This window comes from Teleopsis dalmanni, chromosome 2 (genome assembly GCF_002237135.1).
Source record: "Teleopsis dalmanni isolate 2A chromosome 2, ASM223713v2, whole genome shotgun sequence".
In the NCBI taxonomy this organism is placed as follows: Eukaryota; Metazoa; Arthropoda; class Insecta; order Diptera; family Diopsidae; genus Teleopsis; species Teleopsis dalmanni.
Window position 1 is genome coordinate 81,411,103 of NC_051847.1, and position 22,695 is coordinate 81,433,797.

A 22,695-nucleotide genomic window follows, 5' to 3' on the forward strand; every position below is an offset into this window, starting at 1 on the left:
TTATCTCTTTACAACGATTTTAGTACATCATTGTAAAGAGATATTTTATATTACATTATCAAAATGTATAGAAAATATTAGTTAAAAATAAGGCTTAAGAGCTTATCTACCTACAATAATGTCAATATAATTTGTGATTCTAGAAATTAACATAAATGAGACACTTATTCAGATTTCATTCAAACTTTAATTTTAATGTATTGTTTGGATTTTGTTATTGAGTTTGAAAGAAAGAAAATAAAATTTCAAACAAAACGACGTTCAGCGTTTGTTAAACAATTTACATTGTAAAATGGTAAACCTTAAACTAAACTGATACCTTATATGACAGTTTGTTTTATATGCGAGTTTAAGTTTTTATAAATTCGCTTTAATCATAATATGAAAAAAATCTTACCTAGACAGCATAATAAATAAAAATGTGATTTATATATATTTTAATTTTTTATTCTTATTAAATATTGTATTTAAACTTTCTTCATAAAACTATTTGGTGGTGATGACACAGCCATAATTGGCTCATAATTATTGCAATCACTATCGCAAAAGGCACTTAAAGAAGAAACCGCATTGTTAGCCAATGTTTCGACACTAAACATAGCAAGATGACCACTGGCCTCAAACTGATTTATTATCATATTGACTTTACTTTTGTTGTTACTACTACTGCTACTGCTACTGCATTTGAGTATCGGAGTATCACTAGAACCATCATAATTATCACACACCTCGACACTATTTAATAAATTCTCCTTCTCGCTTTGTTTGGTCTTCGGCGGTGAAGAAATCGTCATGGAGCGTGTGGAAGAAGTCGTTTTATTTAAACGATTCAGAAACCAATTTTTAGCAGATTTCTCATTGCTTTCATTCTTTTTTTGTATACTTCCATTGGGAGTAATTGATTTACGTTGTTTCTTTTGCTCTTTTAATGATTGAGGAGGTGTTGTTAATGCTATGGACTCCGAATCATTAGAACTACAAGAATATGTCTTCTTTATGGGCGTTTTTTTTAGACGTTCAATACTTTGTCCAGCAGAAAGTTGACTAGAAAGTTTATTGTGTACATCTTTAATTACTGCTTGGAAATCAGTTTTCTCTACACTTCTCGAAGCTATTGCACTCAGTGTAGATTGATTTTTATTCATGGGATTAAGCATTAAGGTTTCAAAAGTGTCGGAATCATGTAATGCATTTTCAACTTGATCGGTTGAATTTTTCAATGGCTGTGGTGGGCACTTTGGTATGTCATATTCATATTTTTGTTCTATATCAATGGAATTATTATTTTTTGTTGGTAAGTCAGGAGGTTGATCAGCAATTTCCTTGTTAATAGTTTGTGTGGTTTTAGTAATCAAAAGATCTGTTGGTTCGAGAAATTGATACAGAGGTGATGGTTCTTCGTAAATGCTGTCTGAACTGCCAAAGTTTGAAGTTGTGCCATTAATTTTCCCATGGCAGCCATTATACGTCAATCTCTTAAATAAAGGAGGTGTAGGGAGCTTGCGATTATTTTTTGCAACAGAACTTTTGTCACATCGTATGGCAGCTTCAATGGCATGTATCCATTCTTTGGCATCAACTTCATTATTCGCTTGAAACACGAATTTTATGTTAGGATCGGCAGTTGTTATTTGAAAGCAAATATCACGCTTTTTGCCTTCTCCCGAATGTTCAATTTCTATGCCATTACTTTTTAAATACAATGTGTGAGTGGGACAAGACGAAACAGGACCATCAGCGTAACATAGTAACCAATCATTTAGAATGCCACAATAATACTTTTTACTTTGATCAAAAAATAAACGTTTTTCTATGCGATTTAGCTGTCCATATTTAGATGATTGTTGTATCGTCAAATGACCAGCTGGTAAGTCTATATAAGGACAGTCTGCAGAATTTATTAAATCCATATCAGGAGTAATAGCTTTCTCGGTTTCATCCGAATCTACCTGAGCAAGACATACATCATAGACCTGTTGAATGTCTTCAATGAACTTCTCGCTACTATTACTTTTTACAATATCTAATTTTTTATGTTGTAAAATTTTTTCATTTTTTTCACTATTAAGTGAAGTAGCACTACGGTGTAAAATGTTACCAATTGGTCCTTCAGTCATACTAGTGGAGCAGCGAAATGTTTTATCGCTGTATGCAGAATTCATCATATCACCAAGGTATTCTTTGGACTCGTTCACTAAAATAAAATTTAAAAATTAAATAAAGTAAAATGAATATATTGTATGTATTATACTTTTCTTGTTTGCAGCTGTCATGTCCAAATACGAAACATCTTCATGGAATACATTGGTCTTCGGTCTGTCATCAATAGTAACCTTTAAAGTATCTTTTTGGATATGATCGCTTTGTTTTTGGTTGACAACTGAATATTGCTTCAATAGGGTTTCACAACGTTTCAGTAGTTTAAATGTTTCCTTTGCTGCTGTTACGTGGAATATATTAGATGTATTCTCATATTCAGATGTTTCAAGAGACGCTCGAAAGTGATCACGTACATCTTTAAATTAAAAAATAATATTATTTATATAAAATTTACTTATTAATTTAATAATTAATTTAATAATATTACTTATCTCATAAAAAAATTATTAATAAATAATTAAATATACGAAATAATTTCAAGATCTTAAAAAAAAAAAAAATTATTTATGAACAATTATATATAAGAAATAATTCCAATATCTTAAAAGAAAAAGGATAAAAATTATTTATGAACAATTATATATACAAAACAATTCCAAGACCACTGGTGATGGGTGTTTGGGAATACTTAAAACATCCAAAAATTCAAGTAAATTAAAAATAATAAAAATTTTTGTTGTTGTAATTTCACTACTGTTCGATAAAAGTCTCTGTGTTGAAGACAATAGTTTATATTAAGAATTTAGTTTCTTCGTCGTTAAAAGGACGTTAAAAATGAATTTAATAATTAATTATATAAAGTTTGTTTTGTATATAATAAAAGTTATTATATAAAAACATAAATTTAAAACCACGACCTAAAGCCCGCAAAATTTAAAACATAATTAATAAATCTAATGAAATATAAGTAGAAGAAGGTGAAAATATCTATATATTATCTCTAAAAAGTGAACATGGGTAAAATAATGTTTATATGTTAGGTGTGTTATATCTGCTTTCTAAATAATTTTTAATTATATTCGTAATGAAAATTTTGTAAAATTTATTTAATAAATAATTTTTAAATGAACATAATGAGGCGTTTGAAAAAAATTATATAAATGTGAAATAATAGATCAGTTCCAGCATAGTTTAAATTAATACTTTCCTCTGTTAATTGTTTTTTATGACATGTCTATGATGCATATATGAGAACTTCGTATGTGGAAGCCACTTGTTTAAAATTGTCTTATAATTTCCTAACAACTCGCATTACCCGCTAATTTCGATTGCGTCTTTTCATTTAAATGTAGTGTTTTGTACTTTAAAAATTCATATTAAAATTAATGGCATAAAAAACTGTTATTTTGCAGCAATTACAGTAAAAGTGACCTCATAAAGCAAAAGTCAATTATGTATTCAGCAACAACAATGAGAAAGAACATGAAGTGTAATTATTAAAGACATTTTCTCCATACAAACTAAAAAGAAGAAAAATACCAAGAAGAAAAATACTTTTGTTTACACTCAAAGAAAAATATATGTTGACATGCTAAAAGCATGAAATAATTATATGTAATTGAAAGTTTATTCGAACTGTAATGCAGGGTTATCCATATTATGATTCGAAAAGCAAATGTGTACAAAACATTGCGATTTATCACACTTATTTAAGCATCTATTTATTTGTAACTCTCTCTCTTTCTCTCTGTCTCTCTGTTTTTCTCTCTCTCTCTGTTTTTCTCTCTCTCTGTTTTTCTCTCTCTCTGTTTTTCTCTCTCTCTCACTCTCTCTTCAGCTGCAAAGTTTATAACATATGAGTGATGTTTGTAAACTCAAAATTCTGATAATGCTTTATATAACCCTGTAAAAAGTCCAGACTTGACAAATTCAATAATTTTAGTAGTCACATAATAAAAACATTAATTTACAAATATGAGTAATCCATCGCGAAGAAAGTCAAAACAAGACGTAGTGTGTGATTAAAGGGACTGTCCTGTTGATACCACATATCTTCAATATACATATCTTCAATTTCAAGGCAAAAACTATTAGAAGTCACATTGCTTTAATAATCAATAATGAAGGTTGATGCTATAGGTTCGTCATTTTTAAAAAGTGCGGGTTTATCATACAGTGACTTTTTGTACATGCAATAGACTTTTGACAGTTACGTATTTGAATAACTGCTCCAAGAGCTACAATTTTTTTTTAACTTCAGCGTTAGTGGTAAATTTTTACACTTTTTTTACACAGTCAGCGGTTGTTGACGATATACTACTTTTGGCGATAGTTCTATTAGATATATGTCTGTGAAATAGTGTTTCCAAATGTGAGCGATGAAGTGGGCAACATTTTTTTTAAAAGGGTTCTAATATACTATAATATAAACTAACTTATTGAAAAGTCACTATCAAGGCAATAAAGATAATTCAAATTTTAAAATCAAAAAAATTATTATTTTTTTTATGGTTTCACCTTTTCTTTCACAAAAATTTGAGGTTATACATATATTTTTAATCAGCAAAAACTATATTTTGTCTACCAACAGACTAACTAACTAGAAATTAATTTTTCAAACGAAATGGATGTTAGTACCAGGCTATAATCTAAGAACTGACTTTCCAGTTAAACTATGGAAGAAAAAGCATTAATACACATTTTTTCTTTGAGTGTTATTTGTAGTGATGACTCATAGAAGAAACTTTGCATAATATGGACTTAAATTTTAGTTAACATAAGACTAGAAAATTTGAATGTTAATATGAGTAAGTAAGTAAGTAAATATGTAAGTACGTAAATAAGTAAGCAACTAAGTATGTACGTAAGTAAGAAAAGTAAGGCTTGCTATAAACACAGCAGATAAAACCGCAAGATACATATAATCGTACAAAAATCAGCCATAAAACCACTGACTTTTATCAAGTATGAAGTCTATAAGTATGTCGTGAAATCTTATATACTTTAACTATTAACTCAGAGTAAAAAAAAACTAATAAAACTGTTATAATTTTGTGTGTAATAACTTTTCCGCGATAACATGAAAACGAATTTTAAAATTATAAATTATAAAAATTAACACAAGTCTTTCGCTACATGGTTTTGGAGAGATGAAAGTGGCTTTGATATTATTTTAGGTTAAAAGTTCTTTAGACAAAACAATAAATCAATTGCTAAAAGTTTTAAGAAAATATCATTAACTTCATTTTGCAAATGTAGAAGTAATTAAGTCCGACAATAAAAATGATTATGAACTGGAACTAGAAAGATAACAAGTAAATAAGGACTAAAACTTAATACTACATAGATCACTTTATACAGGGATGAATTAATAAATTTACTCCTCAACAAAGTTATAATTTACTTGCATTCACACTTGTGCATATATACACCCATATTTCATAACACACAACACAACAAAAACTAATGATAACAGTGATTTAATTTACTATTGTGCAAATTTTATATTTAATTACATTCATAATTATGCATAGACGCACCCATCCATCACACCAATGATAAAGACAATAATAACAGCAGCAGCTCCAGCAGTGAGAGGAAAGAAAATAATAAAAATTATTAACAAATTAAAATTTTTTAGCCTAATTATTAATTTGTGTTCAGGGTGTACTAGTATTAATAAGAAGATAAGTCCATTTAATAATAAAATAACTTTTGTAATGTCTAATTTGATTGCTCACCACTTCAATGAGTGAGACGGTAATTTCTACACTATTCCCTTTTATAACCGCGGCTTTTATGATCCTACTCACAAAGTTCATCGATAGTCTTACCTTAACTCAATCCCCTTCACCATCACCTTATCTCCCTAATATACGCTCGTGCTTTCTGACTTAGATGACCCTAGCTCGCTAGGTATTAAGCCTATCTGTTCACATCTCTCTCCCCTGATTACTGGAATGAAGTTTCCTCAAGGCTGTGGAAATCTTCTCCATTCATTCCTAAGAGATGGTTTTAGTGGGTGTTTGGCAATTAACTTTTATTTATTTAGAATCTTATGAAAATTGCTAGAACTGAACCGAGTTTATTCTTAATTACTTAATTTTTTTAAGTTTCACTTCAATGTATGAAAAGTTCGATTTTTTTTAATCCCATTTTTAATGTCCGACTTAGTTAACATAAATACCAATATTGAGAATAAAGTTAATTTTTTTTGCTGAAAGCTATTTTTTTATGACGACAAAGAAGTTATTTTAAAAATTGAAAGGATTCGAAAGGTAAAGAAATCATATACGGACTATAAATTAATAAAAAAGAAATTCGAATATTTCCGAAAACCACAAATGATGAGTACTTGACAATACTCGAAACACGGAGTGGTATGCAGATCTTAGATCAATCATGGAATAATCACGAATACTATGAGAAATACCCAAATTAATCAGTGAGATGGGTGGGACTCTGCAGAAACCCCCCAGCCATCATAGAGTAAAAGTGCCCAGATGCACTAACTCGGAGAACGCTCAACATAAGTTAGTAGAATTTTGTGTCGAATTTTGTATACTCCTATAGATTATACTCCTTCCTATACTTCTATACTCCTATCGATGACTAGGTTTATAAATGAACTTTTTTAAACTATATAACTATATATATATTCATTTCTAATAATTTTAATAAAAAGTTTTGAGTAACTTCTCATTATCACTATCTATGATTTTATTTACATATATTATATATAAAATATTCTTCTATATTATATTCTTCTTTAAATAATAAAAGTATTCCCACATATTTTAACTGCCACAGAAATGACTATTGTGTTCGAAATTGTAAATACTTAGGAATTCATTATAATTTTTAATCTTAAGAATAGAAAAAATATTTTTATTAAATTTTCTACATTTTATTTATTATTAATAATAAAACTCAATATTTGCCATTAACTCACCAAATAAAAATTGTTCAATTTCACTGGATCGATGTGTGGCCGCCTGATTTGTATCCATTTTTATTGGTCGATAATAATTTTATTATATAAACAATTTAGTTTTATTTATTTTATTATTAGCATTACTAATGCATATTTGGCCGTTTCTAGAAATATATCGGCATTTTGTTTGCTAACTTGTTTGGCTTTTTAATTCGTCTATAATCGTATCATTTTCACATTCAGCACCAATATTCCAACTGCACTACACAATGTGTTGTATATATAATATATACAATATATAGATTGATATTATTTACAATACAATTTTAAGTTGTTAATTAGTAAAATTCACACACTAGCACTTAAATTTAAACAAATATTTCAATTCATATGTAATTCAAATTATTATTGGCTTTAAAACGATTTGTACTGATTTATTTTTCTAAAAAATATTTACACAATATATATATTATTTTATAGATAAATAAATACTTCTTTATTTTGTTAATAATAATTAATGTTTGATTTATGTTACATTTATTATTCGTTTTTAATTTAATTTAATATTTGAGATGAAGCGCAAAATTATTAATTAATTCCACTTAAGTAATGACATGCAACAGATCAGTGCCTCCGATCAGTGGAAGAAGATCACACGCGATTGTTTCGTATCGAGTCACAAATAGCGAGCGAGTATCTGAAATTGTGGTAAGCGCCGATTTGACCTCCTACAGAGCTCGAATGAGTTACATATTCCAATTGCGTTTCTTCTTGTTGTGCTGATGCTTACCAGACAGTTGTGCTGGCGGCCTGTTACACACTGAAAATGATTATTTCTGTTTAGCAGTTTGATACACTAACTTCACAATAGTTCACGTCGCCCGTCGTCTAACGTTTCAATTCTCTTATTACTTCAAAATAACAGATTTCAGAGCGCTACGCTCTTCGGTTCAAGATATATTAAGTTAAACACATATTAGTGTTATTATCCGTAAAGAGAACAGCATAATTAGATGTTTAAGGAATGAGTCGATTATCCTATTATTTTTTGAATCAGTGTTAACATTTTACAGTATTCATTTTAAAATTATTACAAATTTTCATTTACTAATTTATATATCATGTATAGTATATATAAAATATTATTTTCGTAAAACACTTAAGTGTACTATATATGGTATATGATATAACGTGACTAAAATGCAACATACTTTTTTGAGAACATTATCCAATAATACTGTTGAATACTGCCAACTGAACTTTGTTGACTTTTTGGCTTTATAATATAACCCCAGATTAAATACACTAGCTTTGGAGAAGGATTTATTGATCATGCAGGTTTATATCTGAAATTTTTAAGTCTTATAATCTGTTAAATTAAAATATTTAATCCAAAATATAAAATTAACATGAGTAAATGTTTATCTACTAGTCTGAGCAAACCCTATAAAGAATTATTTTTCAAACAAGTAAAAAATTTATTCTTCTTTTTATAAAGGTTAGGTTAGGTTAAGAAATCGCGTGCTGACAGTTATCAGCACTTCCACTCGAAGGCATATATTGTCCATTGTGTTGTCCTCATTGTGTTGCCGGGAGAAACGAGTTGCTAACATTTGTTATCTTGATTAAAGTTCAGTATCCTTCACATCAAGATTTTTAATTTTCATAAAAATTTACGAAATATTTTTAAATTAAAAATATAGTTTTATATACTTGTATTTAAATCTAATTAATACAATTGTGACTGTTTAGCAAATAAATTTGATGAAAAATATTTTAGTTAAAAGTAGAGAAGTTTTTTTTTTTATTTAAAAATGCTCTCCAACATTAACTGAAGGAATCAAGTTATACCTTTACGTTAAACATTTCACACTGCAGATGAATAGATATGAAATTATTTAATTCATTTTAGTTACTATGTAAACACCTTCCATTCAGTCACACAAGCAGTTATTATTCAGATTAGCTCGTATACAAGCAAGTAGTCGTAAGAAGGAGGCATAAGGAACTGAAGCTTCCCTGAAATGACCTTACACTTAAACTTAGACAAACCTTTTTAACATACGTTTACACCAATTATGTGTGGATTTTCCTAAATTCGATAACTTAACTTCGTAATGTAAACAGGGTATTATACTGTCTTTACACTTATCCTTAGACAAACCTTTTTAATATACGTTTACTTGAATTTGGTGTGGATTTTCCTAAATTCGATAGCTTAACTTCGTAATGTAAACAGGGTATTATACTAACATATCTATACTATGCTATTATAGTATAATATACTATTATACTTTAATATATTTTTACATGGATTATATGTGGATTTTTTATAAAAAATGACACATATTACTACATATTTATTATTTAAAATTATCGATACAATTTACTTAATTGATTATAATTTATAAAATATATATTTTCAAATATTTAATCAACAATTAAATATATTATGAAATAATATTATTTTGATATTAGGAATAAAATTATTGTAAAGGCAAGCTATGCTTAATATTATCACAAAACACAAAATAAACAAAGTTTGCAGAAGTTGATCTCGACCGGATATGTTATTTTATTTTATTTTTTTTTTTTGATTATTTTAAGCATCTTTGTAAGTTTTTTGATTTTCGTAAAATTTTTCATGTTGTTCTTGCTTCATATAAAATGATGACGTTATTTTTCTTCCTAATTAAAAAAGCTAGTCTTCTCTTCTCTTCTTCTTCTCTTTATTCAACTTTAGTTTCACTGCCATCTGTTACTACCAAAATTTTTATGTTAACAAATTCTGTTTGATTTTTATTGTATTTTTGGCCGGTGCGTGTATTTTATGCTTCTTCTTTATTTTGCAGTTTTGCAGGCTCTTTTACTCACATCAATGGTCAGCGATTAAATTTGTTATACAAAAATTTATTATACAAAAATGTCTTATATTTTGTGAAATGGAATTGATAAGAAAAAGAATTATTTCAGTTTTTAGAGAGGATTAATAAAGTCAATGACGTCACATGAATATTTTCGTCATAGCAATAATCTAAATAATTGTGTCTGTGATCGCAGTTTGTGCAGTCAATAACCCTACCATTTGGACTTGTCAGTATTGCATATTAAGAATGTAATATATTTATCATATTATGCAGTGCAGTGAACTGTTCGAAAACTGTTATAAACAACAGTTCAAACTGTCGAACAATTCCATTGTCCTCAGGAAAACTTATAAATTTTGTTTATTTATACATAAATTAATTAATAAAATTAATTTATTTTTTTCTTAATTATTTGTTATTTGTTTGATTTACTAATTAAAATATTTAATATTAAGGCGGATTTCTTCAGCAATAATACTTTGAAATATAAACAATATAATAATAAATGTTGTGTTAAAAAAATTTGATCAATAAGCATTTAAAAAAATAAATCCACAACTATAATAGTAGAAAAAAAAATTGCAAAATAAAAAGAAATTTATTTGCGATGCCAACCATATGAGTCAGCAGTCAGTCCATTCAAATTACTTAATATTTCAATTACTATTAGAGCTCTTTATGACTGAAAATAATTAAAAATGATTATTACCAGGAAAATAATTTAAATTTGTGCGAGTTCGCTTAATTGCTAAGAAAGTAAATTCTCTTTCGGCAATATTCGTTTCACTTAAAAATAATTATTTTTCATAGTTGCATGCACACGATTTTAAAAATATTTATATATAGAAAATAAGTTTTATAAAAGTTGTTATTTAATACTCTTAGACTCATTGCTTAACCTTATTTTTTATTTTTTAAAATAAGGTTACAACAATTTTATATATTTTAGAATACGTAAGAACAAAAGCTGTTAATGTAATAATATAACAATTTTGACATTATTACAAATATTTTTATATTAATTAATAACAAGTGCAACATATATAAATCTAAATAGTTGTATTTATTGTTTTTGTAGTCGTTTTCATTATATTAAAACAAAATGATACGAGTAGTAAAAAAATATTTAAAACCGATTTTATAATATATTTTCTTCTTTTTCTTATTTGGCGCTACAGTTCAGTGTGAACCGTGGCTCTTCCTATTATAATGTATTTTATTGCTGTTTGTTATCACTGTTCTCTGCTGAAATTCATTATATCTGCAGGTATTAAGATTGTCAATACTCCTATATTTTTTTGTTAGATGGCACTAAGCACACTTAGCCAAGACAACAAATCAAATTTCTTTATATAAGTGAAAAGTGCATTGCTGAAGACCGTATTATTAAGATAATACGATTCCCATAGAAATACGGTCTTTGAAGTAAATATGCATTTGTTGCTAAAATCAGGGATACATTTATATCTATACTATATAGATTCTTTTAAATAAATAAATTTTGTTTAGTTTTGTATGTTAAAAAAGCTATAGACTAAAAAATACGCTCAAATTTATCTCCGGTACAGTTTAGCTTTTCTTTTCAAAAAATTTCGCTTAGTTCTGTGTCTACAAAATTCTGTCTAACCTTAACAGATCAGAAAAAGAACGAATAAATAATTTAGTACTAGACTCATCATTTTTTAACAATCATTTAAACTTTTAAATATAGAAACTGAATAAAACTATGCCAGAACTGTTATTCAAACAGATTTAAATATGTGGAATCAGTTCAGTGTTCAGACGATTAAGATTACGATCACGGTGCGGATCAACGTGAAACTTAATAATATTGGATATTGGCCAGCAGCAACCAGCAGCAGCGAAGTAGTAGCCAGATCAGAAGCCAGCGGCAGCCAGTAAATATATACAATACAGAGAATTTCTGTTGATGGGACCTATGCAATGCATTGAGTGTTTCGACAAAACAATTATTAAGATTTAGCGTAATTTCCATAATCTCCCCCACATAAGGGAGTAAAAATCTTCCATAACCAACTCCAGAATAAAACAAAAAGAAGGAAATTCAATTAAGATTAGGTTTCAGCGAAATTACCATAATCTCGCCCACATAAGGGAGTAAAGGTTTTTCCGTAACCAACTTCAGAATAAAACAAAAGGAAAGGAAATTCAGTGTGCTTTATGTCAATGTCAAAAAAATTAGACATAATTTTAGATTAAAACTTACACATAACTCACATATTATTAGATCTATGACTTAATAAATTTTTACTTTTGTGTGAATCAATCGTATTTTTGATGCTTTATATTTTGTTTATAAACAAAACAATAAATATTTGCATTATGTTTTGCTATAAATTTCACAAGTTTAAACAGGATCTTCAAGTGTTATACGCAATATTAGTATTTTATGCAACCGAATAATAATACGGTCTTTAACATTATTGTTTATTTAAATATACCTCAGATGGCGCTCTTTTATAATCAAATACTTAAACCAATATTTTGTGAGGATAATTTTTATTCTGCACCTCATTTATTGGTCTTTTCCACTTTCCACAGGAAATTAAGTTCCACAAATGTGATATATCAATTGATGTCAAATAATTTCGAATTGAAAATACTTTTAAATTTCCTGTATATTCCGATAATAGGATAAGGCTAAAACATTTAATAAAACATTAAGATTATACTATATATTATAATATAATACATTATAATGTATTATATATTATAATAACAGAGAAGTTTTGAGCTCGCAGTCTCAAAAAATTATTTACGAATAATTAAATACAAGGATCATTTCCAAAACCACTGATGATGGGTATTTGGCAATACTCGAAACAGCTGGATGGGTACCTAAGAATTGAATTAATTAAAATAATATAAAATGAATTTTGGTTGTTGTAGCTCACTACTGTTCTAAACTGCTCTATTAAATACCACAGTTTCTGTTAAAGTAAAAATAGTCACTTCTGTCATATTGTCGGTTAAATTAAAGTGTCTTATAATAATATATAATATAATATATTATTATTGATATTATAAGATCACAATTTTTACTACTTGTTGATAGAGGTTTTCAAGTTGATCATTCAGATTTATTACAATAAATACAATGTATAATTTCAATTTTCTTTGTCTTCATTCTATACATAAATCAATTTAGATAATAATCGTCCTAATTAGGGTAATCAGAATATGTTCTAATGCGAAATTAAGATACAACTATCAACAACTATAGATCGTTTATCATTATTTGAATCATAATAAATGTCATTTATTGTAATAAGTGGCTTTTTTTATAATATAAACTTTATTTTGATCGTACTATGAGAACTACATGAACTCTATATAGTTTTTTGCTGTAAATTTATGACAACTCCCTGCTTATGCAATTCAATATGATATGTGACTTATCGTTTAACACATTACATAAGAAAATAGACATTATTTTATTCAAAATTATATTGGCACTAATAAAACAATGCCTATCTCGTTTACAATTGTCACATTATAAATTATATGGCAAATTATTTTTTAAAAAATATTTACACAACGAAATATTAATACTTTTTATACGAGTATTTACAGCAAATATGTTAAATGAATTTGTAAACAAAAAAATGTGTTATTCTACGAAATAGTTTAGAATTTATTAGAATATAATGTAGTACGAGTAATACACATATATAACATATATACTATATAGCACAATGAATGCAAATACAGAAATATCTATGCGGTCACAGGCAAAATTTTTCTTCAAGATATCCATTCCAAAGCATTTAAGAAATTAAGTTTCAATGCCACTTTTTTCTTATTAAAATAAAAATAATAAAAATAATAAAAATAATAAAACTTGAGTCACGAAATATGTATCTTGTGATTTAATTAAATAATTAAAAAAGTTGCAAGTGTTGCAGTTATTTTATTTTTAGTTTACAATCGCGATTTGTTCATTCTTTCAATTGTTGGGAAGACTATTGGAAAAATAATTGAAATAAAATCATTGGTAAAATCACATGAAATCCCTTGAAGAATCAATTCAGATTGAAATAACAGCAGTTAATTAAACTGAATTAGTTTTAATTTAACAGAAAAGAAATACACAATACTATAAAAGATATTAACATTTGGACTATATTCAAGAAAACACAAAGGTAGTCCATAAAACGTCATTAAAGACCGAGTAATCACATCAACCCACTTGGCGTAATTACACCCAACGAAACTAAATAGGCACCACATTTTTAAACTCAGAGTATTGTAATTAAATTAAACTCTTAACTTAAGCTTTAATTATTTAATTAAAAAAAATAGTTAATTTTGATTTTCACAATAAATACAGCTAAAGCAAAACATAAAATAAGTTAAATCGGAATTTGTATATCAAATATTCGAAATTATCTTCAAGGTTCGAATTTTATCGAGAGATTTATGATCTATATTTGTTGTTATGTAAAACCTCTATCAACGTCGGAGGAGTCTATTCAACACATACCATAAACTCATAAAGGAATACTTTTTTATGTCTAACAAACAGAAAGAGAAAAGTGACCCTCTTTTACCTAAAGATAGCCATTTCGTTGTACTGATTGAAAAGTACTGTTTCAGTGATATATGTCAAAGAGATCTGTCCTCTAAGGCATCATATATTTAATTAAAGGATTGATATTTTACAACATCATTTAACAAGTCTATTTTAATTGTATTAAGTTTACAATTTAACTATTTAATTATTATTATTGTTTATTAACTATTATACAAATATTCCTCAGTGATGAGACCCATTTTTCGTTCAGTGGTTATGTCAACATAGAAAATTGTCGGATCTGTTGCAGTGAAAACGCCCAACGAACTGTCAAAAGACTATTACATTCATATTAATCCACAGTTTGATAAAGCGTTTGGTCTGAAAATGTGATAGACCTGTGTGTTTTTGAAAAAGAACAACATTTGACACAAATCGTAAATCTGGTAGCTACAGTCACATGATTATCATTTCTTTTTTCAGTGTTAAATTGCAGATATGGTTTGAAAAAATGTGTTTTTAAAAGGACGATAAGTCTTAAACCCTTGTTTAAACTTCTTGTTTTAGCTTTATTCGGTGAAAAATTTAACGAACATGTTGTTTAATGCTTTGGGGATCTGATTTTGGGATCACTAAGATCTTACGATTTGTCACTACTGATCTTTTTTTGTGATATATGCAAAGTTTCCGGTTTAGATATGTATATCTCTTGATGCTATTAAAACGAAAATCCGACCAATTATTGTCGAGAACGAGTTCTCTCCTACTTATGTACTACCAAGTTGTCAAAAATTACCTTAAAAGAAATCAGTACTGTAAGATGTCCCGTGGAGAACATTTGATATGATAATACATCATGATAAGATAATATATGATGATATGATAATATATGATGATATGTTAATATGATAACATATAATATTTCATAACATGATAATAATTTCATGATGAATGATAAAATATTTCACACCTTATGGCAAAGCCCAATCAATGAACTCAAACATTTAATAGAAACCTCAATCACAAGCGTGTTTTATATACTTTAATCGTTAGAACTAGAAAATGGAAAACGCTATATATAGCATAAAACTACTTTTATTCTATATATATAAACTCTTTCCATAAGAAATTTGACATGTTGATAATTATATATACAATTTATTTCAGTTAAGCTTATATTTTATACAAGTATATCAACTGAACAAAATACCGAAGTAAAGAACTGTACACAATTTTTAACATATAGATTATCAATTTATATATGTATATATATATGTATGTCTCTTAGGTAAAAGCAGTAAAGAGAGTTAATATGTATTTCTTTATTTATATATAATCAAACAAGATGCGTAATATAATATTTTCAAACAGTTGTGTGACCATATTGAATATCAGTGCCTAATCGAGCATTAAATATTGCAACTAGATACTCTATCTATGGCCAAGTAGAATGTGTTTATTTAGTTGAAATAAAATGCTCGTAAATATTTGTGAAAAATAAAAAAAATATTGATACATAATTCAAATAAAAAAAAACATCAAACTCATTTATGTTCTTTATAGTAATAGCAAGTTTTGAGTTGTTGTTTTCATATCATATATCACGTTCTTGCAAATTCCTTATTTCTTCAAAAGCAAAAGCATATTCTTTTATTATTTATAGATTATTTGGGGAACGCATTTTAATGGTATTGCCCCTTTCTAATATCTTCTACTCAACGAATTACTTGACATGACTTCCCTACTCGTTTAAACTACTTACTAATTCCAATATGAATAAGTAAGCTCATTACGGTGATCTCATAGGATAGCTGTGGTGATTCATGTTAAGATTTGTTAATTATTAGATGAACTAATTGAAAAGTTATCACAATAAAACAATAATATTTTTAAATAAAGAGAAAAGTTAGCTACGACTCATCATTAACATTGTTTTCATATAAGCAGTTTACCCTCAATTAAAAATTTATAATCAATAGATTTAAACATTTAAACCAAAATGGAAAGCCTATACCATATAATCCCTCACTGTTTCAAAATATTAATGAAGTCCTACAGAATAGCTTATGACGCTTTAGTTAAGTTTCAAAGTCAATCAGCGGCCGAAAGACAAGAATCTGCTATCTACCATTATTCGATTAGCAACATTTATTTGTTGCTTACAACCACTTTTCAAACACAACAACCTTAGCGCGAAGAACAGAAAACTGATCTATAACCAGATAATTAGACTAGCATTACTGTATGGGTGTGTCGCATATAGCAAAGCTGTCGACTCTACTAAACAAAAGCTACAAGTTTCTCAAAGTCAGGCTCTCCAAAAGCTCTTCAAAGCGCCTTCGTACATCCGCACAAACGACATGCTAAGAGACCTTAGAATAGACCCTATCAAAAAATACATAAGGAACAGAGCCCTGAAGTTATATGTGAAAACTGACAGGCTATCCTACTTACCACTATCTAATCTTAGAGTAATCACTCTCCGCACGGGGAGGTACGCAGATCTTAGATCAATCACTAAATAATCATTAAGCTTATAGGGAATACATAAATTAGTCAATGAGTTGGGTGGGACCCTATAGTACCCCCAGCTATCAAAGAGAAAAAGTGCCCAGTTGCGCTGAATCGAAAAAAGGATCAACATACTGTTGTGGGTGATCTTCACAATCCTCTTTTAAGATGAATTCCACTAAATGAAAAAAAATGTTTTTATAGTTTGACCAAATAGTCTATTTTTCCAAATTTGGCGGCTGAGGAACTGAACTCAAGTCATACTTCATTCTTTATAGAATTTACAATATTTTATTATAATCACATAAACTTATGCGTTTCTTATATTAACCTTTATTAGATTATAACTTTGTGTGAAAGATATTTAAGATTGGGTCAAGTAAAGCTAACTTATTTGCTTGTGAAGAATATTCATCCCCAATTGATATAGTCTGGAACCATAACAATAAGAGTTTAAATTTCATGCACAATAAAATTGTTATGGAATCATCACATTTTATTGTAGAAATTGGCAGTGACAAATAATTATTAATTAAAATTTTTGACACACATTTTTACAAAAAAACAAAAACAATAAACACTTTCTGAAATTGAACAATCCGACGACTGCATCACAAAGCATCAAAATTATTTAATTGCACTTTAAATGCAAATTAATGCATCATAAAATGAGCCAAGAACGATCGTTCCAGTAGAATGGCGATCTTTGTTAAAATTTTTAAAAATTTTGCCTTTGAATTTATGCACTACATATATGTATATATGTCTACATATATACTTTATATATAGCTTATATGAATATGCATATATGAGTGTGATTTTGAGTGAATAAAACTTTACAATTTTTTGAAATCGTTGTTCACCGCAGAGGCAGACCTGTTCCACTTTTTGGTCAAGAACTTGCGTCCACTCACAATTTCCGATACTTGCTTGCAGTTTGCGTTTCCTGTAATTTTCTTGTTATTGTCTTATAAATTTTTTTATTTTATTTTTCTTTATTATCATTTATATATTTTCCAATTTTTTTTTTTATTTTTATTTTAATTTTCAATGCAATACAATAATTATCGATACATATTGCAATAAACAAAGAAAGACGTCGTAGCCAAGAACACAAGCCAAAGACCGTAAAACACTGTATCTTCATATAGTATATATGTATGTGCGTTGGACAAGCGGTATGTCACACCCGATCGGATATTATCATTTATTTATTTATTTATTTATTATTTTTTCCTTAATAAGTTTTAAACTTGGTATCCGGCCGAGTACAGAAAGACTACAGAACGATTCTTTCATATTTCCACAAATTCACGGTTGACGATTGTGATGTCTACGCGACTTTTATGATTTTTCACCACGCCGTGTTTTATTTTTTAAATTTAACTTTTATTCCAAAGAGAAACTAATATTTTTTTTAACTTCTGGCTGAAATATACATACATATATGGTTGTTCGGTAACACTATGTACAACTTCTGGTACATAAATATGTTGAAGTATTACAAAGAGTTAGGAGTGCGCGAAGTCACGCGTGCGTACACCACAAAATCACAACCGGGTATGAATTGTCCGACAAGTATACGGCAAGTAAACGGCGAGGCAAGACTAAAAAAATGGAATAAAAAACCGATTCTGAATCAGCAACAATAACAAAAATATGAAAAAGAAAACTAAAGACTACTAGGCTGGCTTTGTAGAACATTGCGACGTTTTGCAGCGGTTAGCGATGAGCAAGTACATAAGAAACTCTATACGAACAACAACTGGCAAACAACTGCTTAGCAGACAGATAAACCGGCGGAAAGGCAAGCGGACATAAAGACACATAGACGACTACTCAGCGGTAACTTTAGCAACAACGATTTAATTGTACAATACACAAAAATAAAATAAAATAAAAAAAACTGTGCAGATACCCAACCATTGAATGTGGCAGTTAACGATTGCAACAACAACAACAACAGCAACAACAACAACGAGAAACAAACCACGGTTGCGAATAATATGTATAACTAATACAGGGGCGATCCACATATGCAGCAAACCGCTACATGTGTTTTACAGATATGCTTTATAAATTATAAAAAATATTAGCAAAATAAAATTATTAGTAAAAAAATTTAAAATAAAAAAATTTTATAAACCAAACCTTATAACATACATAAGATCAGAAGACGAATAGAAAAGACAATTCCTCTACATCATTTAAGTTAGATATTGATAATATGCCTATTATTATTATGATTTTATAGATATTATTATGCTTTAATAAAATACAAATTAAAAAACAACAGCCAAAGTGACAGCTACTAAAATAAAAGTATGATATACTAACTAACTCGGAACAAGAAAGCAAACAAATAAGCATATAAAGACACATAGACGACTAATCAGCGATAACTTTAGAAGTGAGAAAACAGGCAAGGGTGTAGACACAGACGACTAGTCAGTGATAATTTCAAAAGTGACTATACTATAGAAGTGACTTTTTTGAAAACAAAAAAAATGCAGATAAGAGCCATGTTATGTATAGTTTCATGGGCTCGTCAAAATTGGCTCTTTTAGATTTTGACAAAAAAGCATGCTATGTAGAGTGTCACAGAAAACACAAATATTAACATTTATTACTGAATAACACTTTATCACTTAGATAAAGTGATGTGGCACAGATATCCTCGGTTGTCATGACCAAATTTGAACCGACATATTATTTTTTTTCTCACTCTCACTTTTATAATTTGCATTTAAAACATTGCTTAGAAGCAGACGAGCCTTCCAATCACATTCTCTGTGACTGCCCAGCCTTGATTTGGGCCAGGAGGAGATTATTGGATCGAGAACTATTTTCCCTTTCTTTTACTTCCTTTTACTTCCCTTCCTGACCCTTAGAACTACTTTTCCGTCTGAAAGACGGAATGTCTTCTGTTCGGTTAGGGTCTGTTGCAGCACAAAAGATCAATAATGGTCGCAGTGCTCCGCTCTGTTGGGAGCTAGTACCTTATTTATTCCTATTCTATCCTAACAACAGTTTTGCTCATGACGAGCCCATGACACTTTACATAAAATGGTCCTAAGATAAATCTACGGAAAAGTAGATAAGGATATAACAACACCAAAGCTTTATAATATTATACATATACATAATATGTATAAAAATAATTAATTTAATTTAAGTCAGATGTTGATAAACTATTAATTATATTACGGCCTTATATGGTAGATATTATTACGTTATAATGAAATACAAATCAAAAAGCAACAGCCAAAGTACCTGCTAACAACACTAAAACTTAAGAATAGAGAAAATTATGGGCTAGCTAACACAGAACAAGAAAGAAAATAGAAATATGGACTCAGATAATAAAGTGAAAAGCAGTTAAGAACATAAACTCTAGCTAGTGATATAAGACGATTAGCCAGTGATAACTTTGGAAATAACGATTTGATTTTACACAACAAAAAAATTTTAATTAATTAATTATAGCATAAGCAACAACAGTAATCAACAGAAATCAGAAGAAACCACGATTTGTACTAAAAACAGATTGAAAAATAAAGAGAAATTCTTCAATTCACATTCTCAGGTAATTAAAGCACATAATAAAAATGTCACATATCACATATGAACGCTCTACAAAAGAAAATTCTTTACAAATACGAAGTAAACCTCTTCACATCACTCTGGGGAGCAGTCAACTTAGCTCACAAGTATCGTTTTAGTTTATAAATTAATAAATATTTTCATATTATTTATATTTTACTTTAATGCTGCAATCTCACTGTACTCAACTGTCATGTTACAAATGGGTCATATTCCCACGATGTTGTAAACGTGATGTCTGGAGATTAACTATTCTCAGGTTTATAGTTGTTATCAGCAATTATTTAATAATAGAATCAATTGCCAGGACTTAATATATAAAAATAAAAGAATCGATATGCCAGCTAAAAGCATTAAAAAATTAAAGCCGAAAATAATTGATCAAATGTGTCAACTAACAGCACTAAAAAACCAAAAACAAATAAAAAGGGGAAGTAAGCTATAGAAAAAATGTTTATTTATATTAATAAAGAGATTAATGTTAAACGAAAATAAAATTTGATGTTTACAGTAGAAAATACGGAGAAAAATAGTAATTAATCTATATTCCCCCTATATAGAAGAGTAAAAAGAGTGTTTAAAGATAAATAAGAAAAATTTATAAATGTAACTTGCTTTTTTATGACAAAAAGGAAAAAATGCATTTTTATTTGTATGATGTCTAAGCTTTATTAGGTTCGATAAGACTGGTTACTACCAAAATGCCATCCTTAGGAATATCAATTGGATTCGGAACTGATAGAGTTCTAGTGTTATTGCGGGTTAAATTCGTGTAATGAATTTGAAAATTTTTTTTTTCTCAACGGCTTCTCATCGGCTTTGTTTACATCCATAGTTTGTCTAAATTTTTTAATTTAAAAACTGGCTTTTGAGCACCAATCATTATCATATTCCCTTTTGAGGGACATCGATTAAACAATTAGTATTATTTTTTTTTTAAACTATAACTGACGGATAAATTAAACCCTTTTTTATTAAATCTTTTCATATTATGTACTACTAAATATAAGACCTATTAAAGTTGTTTTTAAACGGTAACATATTTTCAAATTCCCAATGCCGTGAAAATCTCTTAAAAAACTAGACTAAAATGTTAAATTTTTTTTTGAAACTCCTAATGAAAAAAGATTTTAATACCAATTTTTTATTTCTAACTCCCATTATAACTATTTAAAAGAACCTTATTAGGAAATTATTCTTTAGTATCTATATGCTATAATCAACTATAATACAGTTTAGATGCTCTAATATTTCTGTACATATATCTCGTTTAATTATATTTTAATAATATATAATTAATACCGTCTCTTCAAGATCCAAACAAGTTTAGATCAGTTTCATTCCACCACTGGCACAAATTTCAGACAACTCCTTATCAGCCTCATTAAGGTTATAAACGCGTTTTTGGTTTTATTTCATCTTTGTCATGATGCTTTTACAAAAACCATGTTTAGTTTCCTTTTTGACCAAAGATATAAATAAAATATGCAATAAAATTATATGTATGTATTTATGTGAGATACACATTTTAGAGCTACACGGCCTTGTCATTTGTTGTTATTTTTGGTCTGCTTAACACGCTGAACGACTAAATGAACTGAATGAGTTATGGTCAAGGAATCGAAGAATCGAAACTTGTTAGGAAAAGTTAAGAAGGAGCGAAAAAAAACTTGAAGTAAACACATAACAGTTGGGCTTCATAGACATATTTTGCACTATACAATAGGAGAAATATTGTATATATAAAAGAACAGTCAAATATTGCAGTTAGAACTAAATAAAATCTGCTTAACTATATTTGATTAAAAGATTTACTCATATAAAGTGTAATCAAAAAGTAACAAGACATTTTTAAATTTAAAACTTTAATAATTTTTAGTAATAATTAAGTTACTTCTTTTATCTTCAATGTCTACTTTATTCACTTGAAAATAGTTCCACCGTAGTTTTCAGTTTATGAAAAATTTTTTGGGTACATATTTTAGTACAGCCTCGCTCTGCGATTTCGTCTTTATCTCATTTATTATTGAAAACATTAGTCTTACAGGGCCAATTTCACAGTCAGTTTTAAATTTGGTGGCTTACTTAATACTTAAGTAAGTATTAAGACTTGAGTTTCAACTATAAATCGGCTCTTAGTATCATTT

General features: G+C 28.2%; 1 protein-coding gene across 2 annotated transcripts; it reads right to left on the reverse strand.

Annotated features, from left to right (window-relative positions):
- Positions 1-446: 446 nt before the first annotated feature.
- On the reverse strand, positions 447-18,521 carry LOC119680581. 2 transcript variants are annotated; one of them, XM_038093479.1, is made up of 4 exons: positions 18,389-18,521; positions 7,052-7,295; positions 2,252-2,515; positions 447-2,194 (listed from the first exon to the last, which is right to left on the reverse strand). In XM_038093479.1, exons 2-4 carry the CDS (start codon positions 7,107-7,109, stop codon positions 468-470), a joined length of 2,049 nt encoding a protein of 682 aa, XP_037949407.1. In that variant the 5' UTR covers positions 7,110-7,295; positions 18,389-18,521; the 3' UTR covers positions 447-467. The 2 variants fall into 2 exon arrangements, with proteins under 2 accessions (XP_037949407.1, XP_037949406.1); XM_038093478.1 differs by having other exon boundaries at positions 7,052-7,394.
- Between the last annotated feature and the right edge of the window lie 4,174 nt (positions 18,522-22,695).

Coding starts and splice junctions, on each gene's coding strand:
- LOC119680581 (XM_038093479.1), bottom strand. CDS start 7,109: ATGGATACAAATCAGGCGGCCACACATCGATCCAGTGAAATTGAACAA. Junction 2,516..7,051: donor AATTGAACAATTTTTATTTG/GTGAGTTAATGG, acceptor TTTAATTTAAAG/ATGTACGTGATCACTTTCGA. Junction 2,195..2,251: donor GACAGCTGCAAACAAGAAAA/GTATAATACATA, acceptor ATTTTATTTTAG/TGAACGAGTCCAAAGAATAC.